Raw genomic sequence first — 10,036 nt, forward strand, 5'->3', positions numbered from 1 at the left:
CTTTTGTGGAAGGTGGCAGACCCAAATAGCATATTACTGTTCTTAATTTAACAAGCAGATGAGCGGAATGTTGCATAATTCTTTTTAAAAATGCAGAAAACTTAAAAAGCACATTAAACTTTTCAGGCCTCTGGGATATGAGTGGCCGCCGGCCGCCTCTGCTTGTTTGGCTGCCTGGATGTGCCGGGACCCCCGGGCCGTGGGGGCGGAAGTCGCGGGCCGGTCGCTCCTGAATTCCCCCGGCGACCCGCCGCTGCACTGTCGTCCGCGTCCCCTGGGGGGGCCCGGGGCTGGCAGGCGACAGGCCGTGCAGACAGCGCCCAACGCACCGAGACATGGAGGCGCCGGAGGCAGCAAGGAGCGAGCAGGCGGTGCTGAGGCCGGGGCGTTGCGGTCGTCCGTCTCTCTGGCTCGGGAGCCACGTGCGGCAGGGCCGTCCCGCCGAGGGCCACGGGGCTGGCAGACAGGCCCGGGCTGAGGCGGGAAGTCGCAGGCGGGGGCCAGAGCGGAGCGCGTGGAGGCGGGCACGTCGAAGGCCGCCGAATCGGGAGCGCGGGACCTTGCTGGAGGGACAGGCTGGGAGAGATGCCAGCGCAGAGAGGCAGACGCTCGGGCTGGAGGGAGGCTGGTGACGCTAGTGCCCAGGGTGGGCGCTGGGGTGAGACAGGCACCTGCCCGCTCACGGGTGCCAGCCCGGGCCCTCGGCCGCCACCGGGGTCCGGAGCCTCGGGCAGAACGGCGGGGCGCATGGCACGGGGCTCAGGCAGGGGGCCGACGCTGAGCTTAGGTGATACCGTCGCCCTGGACCCCGTGCGGCAGGATGCAGGTGGAAATCGGGTAAGATTTCCCCCTAAGTTGAGAAGGCCGGCCGTGGACGAAGGAGGCGGCAAGGCTTGCTGCAGGCCCGCGGTTTACCCACAGAGACGCCTCGTCCCCACGCCCCCCGCGGCACATATGGCCCCCATGGCCCCCACTACCCACACGGCTCCCACGGCCCCCATGGCCCCGGGCGTACGTACAGGTCAGCACGGCCGGGCAGCGGTTCTTGGGCACATTCTCCTCCCTCTGGGCCACGAGCGAGCTGTTGGGCTCCGCCTGGTAGGCACACAGTGCCTCCCACTCCTTCTGCAGCCGGTCCTTGTTCTGCAGGTGGTCCTCCATGTAGGCCTGAGGCGCAAACATGGAGTCAGGGCCGTGGCCCGCGCTGGCTCCCGTGGCGCCACCGGGGACGCCAGGAGGCCGGCGGAGGCGGCCCACACGTCACGTGCGGGCGAGGGTGGGGGTCTGCATCATGCCCGGTCTGGCGAGACCACAGACAAGCCGGGGGCCCAAAATGCACACGGCTGTGCGCGCGTTGCCTTTGGTGGTTCAAAGGTGTCTGTGCTGTGTCCACCACGGTGCGGAGCTGTGGCCGCCAGGACCTTCAGGTCCTGACATCACCGTGTCCTCGGCTGGCGTGAAGGACACACTCGTGGTAGGTCAGATTTGATTAACCGGCAAAAACTGCCAGAAAGCACGTCTAGCCTGGAGTGCGGGAGGGAGACAGGGCCTTTGGGGCGTCTGCTCAGGCTCTGGAGCGTGGGGGTTACTCAGGCCGGGAGGGGCCGGCACGGACGCGGGTGTGTCTGGCCGGGGCAAGGGGACGGTGGGGCCTCGAATGCGGCCGCGGGGTCAGGGAGGCTCGGCGGGGGTCGCGGGCTTGGGGACACGTGGGAGAACCTGCTCCCTGTGCCCCAGCGAGATGGACACGGCCTCACGGAGCAGTGGGAACGGCGTGGCATGTGGACACGGACGCCATGGAAAGCAGAAGAAACGACGCTGAGCACGCGCTGCTGCCCAAGCTCGACCTGCACGGCAACCCGCAGGCGGCGCTCCGCTCGGTTCAAGGCCTTCTGCCCGCTCTCTCCACATCGACGTGGCAGTGACTGCTCGAGACTCTGCCACTGCAAACAGCGCCACCCACAGTTTGAAACGGTTTCATGCGTCCAGGCCGCGTCTTGGCCAGGTGGCCCGCTCCGAAGCCCCTCGGCAGGAGCGGAAGGCGTCCCCAGGAGATGCTGCAGACGGGGCCGCGAGGCACCAGGCTGGCGGCCGGCGGGGCCAGACGGGGACCGGCCACCGCCTTCCTGGCCTTTTCAGAATGAACGGCGTTCATTTAATTACAAGATGTCTTTCCTCGGGTGTGCGCTGACGATGCGCACAGGACACGAGGAGAGGCCCGCCCCACCCCAGGGACGGGGGTGGGCGCCCGGGAACCGGTCACCAGCAGCCACGCCGCGCACTTGCATCCGGGGCCCGTTCCTGTAACGGGAGCCATTTCCCTATCGTCAGCCCACGTCCCGAATCCACCGGGTGACGACTCGGCTGGGCTGCTCCGACGCATGCACAACGGTGAACAGCTGTGAGCGTCAGTGACCGACACGCAGCGGCAAAGCCGAACCCCTGGCCCGCGGCTGCTCGGCTCCGTCTTATTTTTCTGGGCCCTTGTCCGGCGTAGCGATTACGAGCAGTGGACAAGGTCGAAGGGCCCCGGACGCCCTCGCACAAAGCCAGCCCCGCGGCCGCCGTCTGCCCTCATGGTTAGCTGTCCACTCGCGAGACACCCGACGTTAAGGAAAAGCGTTTTGAAGACCGAATCGGCCGCGATATTAACATGGTGCCCTGAAGAAATCACGGTCCCTCCTCCAACACTTTGTGGGCTTTCAGTGTGTCACAGGCGGACACGGGTTCTCAGATACACCCACGCACACCCACGCACACCCACGCACACCCACGCACACACACACCAGCCCCGGCTCGGGGGGCAGGCGCATATGCAGGGACTAGGTCTCGGTCAGGCACCCACGTCCACTGGAGGGTGGGCACCCTCTCCGCATGTCCACCCCGACACCTCTGTCAGTCCCCCGTGTCCACTCACGCCAAGTGTCACCAGCTCAGGTCACTCCCAGGGGCAGGACGGGCCTGTTCTCTGCCTCCCCTCAGCGGCTGCCCGAAGCCACTTCCCTGCTCATGGCACCCACTCTGGGGACAGCTGGACACAGGGGGAGGACGGGAGGCCTGGGGACAGAGTCCTGCTGGGCGCCCGCACCTCCTGTCCCTGGTTTGACTGGCGCTGACTTGTTCGTATCGTCCGGCCAATGCCTGCCACCCCGTCTGTCTGGCCCGTGGGCACGCCGGTGGGGTCCGAGCCCGCGCAGGGCAGGCCCGTGCTTTGTGGACACCACGGGAGGGCAGGAACCGCTCAGGGACCACCAACTGGCCTCCCTGCAGATGGCCGAGACCTGCGAGGCCACACAGGGAACACGCCCCGGGGAATGAGGACGATCCCGGTGCCAGGGATCATGTGGCCTTGCTCACCCTCCCTCGGTCCCCATGTGGGGACCAAGCACGTTTAAGGGGCTCAGACAAGAAAGCGTGAATGGCGGAAGGCTCTCTTTGGAGAGGATCATGGAATAGCAAACGCGTGTTTCGGTCCCAAAGGATGCTCTTGCATGCCACGACACTAAGTTTTGTGACGATGCTGACAAGCGCATCCAGCCCAAAGTCCGGGGCGACAGGCCCTGGGAGGCGGGGGTTCAGGACGCCGTCCCAGCATTTCCGCGGCTGCTTTTTGCGAGGCGGGCTAAGGTGCACCCCGCAGGCGGGCGTAACTCAGCTCCCAGCAAAACGACTCTGCGTCTTCGCTTTGCTCTGGAAAACACTATTCAGAAAATCGGTCACGAACAGATGAGCTTCTTTCAGTGACACATGACGGATTCTAAAACCACGAACCTTGGCAGGCGTCATCCGATCTCGAATCTTGTCTGCGAGAGGCTGCTGGACATCACCCCGGTTCCTGTAAACTACGGCCGCTTACGCCGTCACAATGACCTCATCCAGCGGACATGAAATCACGCTGCCAGATCACTTGAATTTCTACATTTACGGCCAGAAATATAAACAGACCAATAAGCAAACTCGGGTGGTAGGAGGGAGGAACGAGTAGACGTAAACATCATTATTTATTTTGATTTAGAATTAAGTCAACCTAAGACGTACGTAACTGCGTTAAAGCCGAGATGCGTTTCCGCTGTCTCGGCTCGTGCTGCTCTGTAATCTCTCCGTCCTGTTCCGTCGTCTCGGTTTCGATCTGTTCCTCGTTTCTTCTTTTAATATTTCGTAAGACATCATTTATGCTGTCAGCCGACGTGATTTGCACGTCCGCGTCTGAGGGGACTTTCTCGCTCGTTGACGAGATGCTTTTCGTCTGTGACACGGGAGTATATTTTCATGTCTGTGGGGGACGCCAGGCCTTGGTAGGGGAGGGTTTTAAATGACAAAACACGGTGACAGCAACACATACTGCGAGGCCCCTCCCTTCCGGAGCGAGAGGCGTGACAAGGACGGGTGTAGGTGTGACTCTCCTCAGACGCCGTCACCTTCGGGAGCAATGAGCTACGTTAACACCAGCTGAAGCGCTGCCGGGTCCTTCCCCGGGGTGGACGCTCAGCCGCAGGCGTGCCGGAGACGGGCGTCGGGTGCTGCGCACGCGTCTGTGCGTGTGCGAGGGGGTGTGTGGGTGCCGGGGCCGGCGTCAGGCTGCTGGGGCCTCGGACATCGCTGGCTTCGTAGGGTTTCCTGGTTCAAGCTGAAGACGGGCTGCGCCGAGGCTGGAGAGGTTGGGGGTGAGCCCAAGGCCCCCCACATCGCACCCCTCCTCCCCTCGCCTCTCGCCCTCCACGAGGCGACCGTGGCAGCACGGGGGCTCAGCGCCCCCACTTCAGGGCCCGCCCACGGTGCCCCGACTGCCACTGCCCTGTCAAACGTCGCTTGAGTAACTTACGCTTTGTCCCGTTGGGGCTGGTTCCCTGCCGGCCCCCACCCCAACTCCAGTCACCTCCCTCCTCTACGCTTCGTTCACGCCGACCCTCCCGGGATGAGCCGATGCAGACGTCGGGGTCTGTGCAGACGCCACCCGCCTTCACGGGTCTGGCGGGGACAGGCCGCCGCCCGCCGCTGCCCTCGTCCCTCCCAACAGCCCCGTCGTCAGACCCTCTCTGCTGTAACAACCTCGGCTCCAGGACGGAGCTGCCTTCTGCTTCTGGCAACAGTGGCGGGTGTTGGGGTCACCCCCTCCCCCGGGGAGGTGAATTTTCTAAGAACGGGCCCACGTCCCGTTACTTAGCTGGAGGCTTCCGTGAGTCATTAGAATCACAGGTAAAAGTTTTACATCGACGATGGGCATCCAAAAAATTTAAAAAATTTGCCTTACAATCTTCTGGAACTTGGAAGAATTGCCCCGAGTCCCGTAAGGGCTTTGTCGGTTTCCTCGCTGCCTTCTTCCCTCTAACGGGGTGATCAGACGAACCCCGTCATCCACACTTCGTGCTAAACAGGCGGTGCCACATCCGAACGGTCCTGGGACGGCCCCGACGTGATGGCGAGCTTGCAGACTCAGAGAGCAGCGAGTCCCTGAGTGCCCGCTTCTCAAAGTCTCAGCCCGCCTCAGAGCCCAGATCCGCCGCCGTCTGCCCGGACGTCACCACCGTCTGGGATGTGCGTGCGCCGTCCCTAGCGCCAGGTGCTCGGCCCTTATGGGACCCGTCTCCTCCGTGGGCTGTGAGCCCTCGGAGCCAAGACCCGCCCCATGCCACAGGCACGGCTCCCGCTCCGGGCTCCCACGTCGATGCTTTGAGAAGGAAGCTCGGGGGTGCGGAAAACAGCGTCCGCAGGAACAAGCTCCCAGGTCTTGGCCGGAGAAGCTCTGGTCCTCACATGCAAGGCAGAATGACCCAGCCCTGAGAAGAGGTGAAATCCTGCCATCGCGACAGCGTGGAGGGACCTCGAAATAAGCCAGACTGAAAAAGCCGAAAACCACATGATGTCACATGTGGGATATAAACTTAAAAGCAACGAACGAACAGGACAAACACACAGAGACTCGTGGACGTGGACAATAGACCAGCGGCTACGGCGGGGAGAGGGAGGGAGACGGGGTGAAAAGTCGAATAGGTGGTGACAGAATCTGACTATGGGCAGTGGACACACAATGCAATATCCATATGCCTTGCTGGTAACAGGGAAAAAAAGTGATTTTGTCTTTTCCACCTGCTCTTACTAAACGGGGCGAGGCCTGTCCTGCAGGACGGCTGGTAGCTGAACGCCGGGCACCCTCCGGCACGAGGTCACGTTCGGGTGGGTGCGCAGGGGACGGGGACAGAGGTCTCCTGCAGGAGACTGTGGAAGAAGCTGCTTAATGATAGTGGCGGTGACGGTGTCACCACGCGTTTTCAGGCTGTCGTTCTTCACGAAGCTCCAACGATTCTAAGTGAATAATTTGACGAACCTTATTATCTTATTGAACATCTTAAAAATTAAAGTTATATGAACATAGGTAAAACACGAAGCATACTTACAAGCAGTGGAAAATAACGAAGAGACTTTCACCACAGTTTCCACGAACGTACAGCGATCGGTATTTAAATTTAGGGGAGAAGAGGGAGCTTGCACGACGAGCCCCCCCAGCGTGCGGTGCGGCCCGCCCTTGGCTCGTTCTCGCGCCTGACTCTTTTAAGAACGTCAGATGGGCCAGGAAATATGCTGAGCTCCGGGGACCGGGCAGGGAGCGGGTCAGAGGCTCCGTCCTCATGGGGCTGAGTCCCTGGCTAAAGAACGGACCACACGCACACCAGGTAGGCAGGCAGCTTCGGGCAGCGGCGAGAGACAGGACCGGGAGGGAGGGGGCAGGGGCGGAAGGGGAGCTGCAGACGGGGAGGACCGTGGGGTTCTATGGGGGAGGGCAGCAGGGGCATGAGACTGGGGACTGGGGGGACCCAGGGCCCAGACACGGGGAAGGTCACGCCGGCCGGAGCCCAGGCAGTGAGGGGAGCGGCGGCCGAGGGGAGAAGCTCGAAGTTCCCTTGCTTTTCTCTCTCTCTTTTTTTTTAAATTAAATTTCCCGGGGTAACACTGGTTAACAACATCCTGCGAATTTCCCGTAGCGCGACATCCGTACACTCCATCGTGTGCTCGGCGCCTGACGCCTGCTCGCCTGGACGGGACGCTGGAGGCAGAATGGCCAGGACTCGCCGACGGGGCCCGGTGGGGACTTCCGTTTGTTTGGTACAGACTCGGCTCACGTCATCGTCTGGCCTGTCCTCTGCTCAGCTTCTGCAACCCTTTCGTTTGCAAAATATTCTGTAATTGTCCCAACTCTGTATCCCCTGAAAGGTCTTGATGACTCGCTCTCAGGAACAAGTCTTAATTTACCTGAAGTCAAAAGTCTGGGTAAGAATCTGAAAAACCTCCTTGCTGACCCTGCACAGACAGGGCGTGCGGATGCGTGAAGCACTATCTCTCCATCCCCACCTTCACACGGACCTCGCGGAAGGCAGATCTGCCCAAATGCCACAGAAAATGAACAGCCAACAGCTTAACCCCAAGTGTAAATGTAAAACCAGCCAACAACTAAATTAACCGGGACACTTAGAGACACTTTTACACAAGTGAGGCGATTCTTGAATGCCGACATCGGTGTGTGCACGTGTGTGTGTATGTGTGTGTGTGCGTGCATGTGTGTGTGTGTGTGTGCGCGCGCATGTGTGCATGTGCACGTGTGTGTATGTGTGTGTGTGCGTGCATGTGTGTGTGTGTGTGTGTGCGCGCGCGCGTGCGTGTGCCCACAACAAGCAGGAGCCCTGCCAGAGCCGTGTGCTCGCTGGCGGTCCCGGCCAGCTCATCCACCGGCGGGTCAGAAACACTGGACGGCGGAGCTGGTCACTAAGTCATGACTGTGGTCACGCATAGGCCCCAGGCGACACAGACTCAGGTGCTGGCCCGGTGTGCTAAGACACTTAGATCGAGACCAGCAAGACACCAGGCTTGAGGAAAGGAGAAGCTTTGGGAAAGGGAAGATGTGCGTCTGCACCGTGTGGCACCTCCTGCTTGTCCTCCTCACGCCCACACCGTGCTCCAGGCCCTGCTGTGCCCGCCAGGCAGCTGGCGTCTCCTGGGTAGCCCATGGCTGGGAGCGTGGGCGACTCGCCCCAGGCCCTCCGCGTACCCATCCCTCCCAGGTCAGACTTCCAGAGCTTCTGGAAACCTGAACATTCATGGCCTTCTGTTCTGGTGACGTGGGCCCTAAGCAGGCGGAGACTCACACTTAGGACTTAGTCCCTGCCGTCAACTCAGTGGGAAATCCAGGACGAAGAGGTAAGCGTGAGCTGCGTTTGGGACACTCCCGATAATCCGGTTGCTGGATCCTCATGACCTCACAGCATCCTTGATGGTCAGCAGACGTCTGCTGAGTGATGCAGCCCCTCGTCCAGCTTGGGAACATGCGACAGCTCTGGTCTCTGACGCGGACTCCAACGTGTCCTCTGTGTGGGTTAAGGTGACATCCAGCATCGCTTTGGAAATGCAGGTGAGAGACACTGAGCCCCGGCAGCAAGGCCAGTGGAACCCTTCGGGATATGGAGGCCCGTGCGTCGCCAAACAGCGCCCTTGCTCGATATTTACTGTTTACATCTTCGAGGGGCCCTCGGCGGGACAGAAGGCAAACTCTTACGTAATAAACGGAATTTAAGTTTCTTCTAGAATATTCTCATGTATTTTAATTTTTTAGCTTCGGCTCTTAGCTTCTCTCACCTTTGCTGGGATATTGAGGAATATTGCACAGTTTCATACCTGGAATGCACAGTGGTTCAGGATTCTATGAAATAGTCATTCGCTTCCAAAAATACCTGCATCTCACTGACAAACGTGGACGAATTCGTATGGAGTATCAGGAAATGGCTATTTTAACGGCAAACGCTTTCCTCGAACCTCTCCTTCCACTAAACATTTTCTTCAAAATTATTTTCATAAAAAAAGATTAACAATTTCAACATTAGCTGCTAATCCCTTTTCATTTAAAACTCGGCTGATAAAATTCTTTGCTTGTCATTCAAATAGTAAGTAATAATTACAGATCCGAGGCTGCCACCTCGGCTTCATTAATGGTAAATTGCATGGAAGTCTGAAGCATAAGGCAGCTTTGATACATCTCAAAATGCAATTTCCATAGCTTCCCTCGGCTATGCACAATTAATTATACAGTTAATAAGGGAAGTATGTTAATGAAAGCAACATTATTCATCCAGACCACCTGCCTTTACCGAATATCTTTTGTGTATTTCTCTTCTCTTTATAATTTTGGTCTACAGACAGTATAAAAAAACCCCCCAAAACCGAACCAAACAAAAAGCCATAATTGACAATGTGGTGATTTTAAATATCAGTACGCAGCTACTTCAATTAATACACGTCTAAAGGAAAATTCATTAAAATTTACATTTCTACTAATTTCTGCTTTTTGAAAGTTTAAAATATCTTCCCAAGGCATTTTAAACTCCTGAAATGGCTGTTGATCAAACAAAACGCTCCATTTAAGCTGTCTGATTTCTACGACGTCAGTGGCGTTTCGGCGTTTGTCCGTCTTCACAGGTAAGTGGGGAACGTAGAAGAGACAGCCTGAGATGAACGGAGAAGCTCAGCCGCTCGGTCCCCCTAATTCTGTGCTCGCCGGCGTCGGGCCCCCGCGCCTACCGCGGGTGAACCCCCCCGACCCAACGTGCTGCAGAGCGCTCGGCGGTGGCCCTGTCGGCCTCCGAGGGGCAGGCACTGCTTCTGGGGGCCCGGGAAGGGGAGCTGTCTGGCCGAAGCTCTGTTTCTATCTGCCTTTTATAAATTGCTTGGGCAACAGGAGTGACGCATTTGCAAATATTTGTCTTACAACAAATTCCATTACTCTAAGTTAATACACAGTCCTTCTCGAGTGAGAAAATGAAAATTCGGTCCTGGCCCCCAGCGAGTCCCTGCGTCGTACGGAATGCACTCGGTGCCTCAGGGATCCCAGCCCGGCCTCGGGTCCGGGAGCGGATGGGAGAGGCAGGGACGCGAGAGGGAAACAGAGGCAGGAAAATGCGTGACCAAAAAGATCTTCTCGGATGCGAAGTTCCAGAAGAGAACCTCCCAAACTGACAGCACCGCTGCCGCCGGGCCCCATGGGGCCCGACGG

At 58.9% G+C, this 10,036-nt stretch overlaps 1 protein-coding gene across 1 annotated transcript in view; it reads right to left on the bottom strand.

Moving 5' to 3' along the window:
• PTPRN2 (protein tyrosine phosphatase, receptor type N2) overlaps positions 1 to 10,036 on the bottom strand; it is a 269,989-nt gene that overhangs the window by 41,446 nt on the left and 218,507 nt on the right. The window contains exon 10 of the mRNA XM_023523601.1: positions 1,020 to 1,167. Coding sequence (XP_023379369.1) covers positions 1,020 to 1,167 — 148 coding nt within the window. The remainder of the gene's footprint in view (positions 1 to 1,019; positions 1,168 to 10,036) is intronic.

Source organism: Pteropus vampyrus, unplaced genomic scaffold, assembly GCF_000151845.1.
Source record: "Pteropus vampyrus isolate Shadow unplaced genomic scaffold, Pvam_2.0 Scaffold396, whole genome shotgun sequence".
Classification (NCBI taxonomy): Eukaryota; Metazoa; Chordata; class Mammalia; order Chiroptera; family Pteropodidae; genus Pteropus; species Pteropus vampyrus.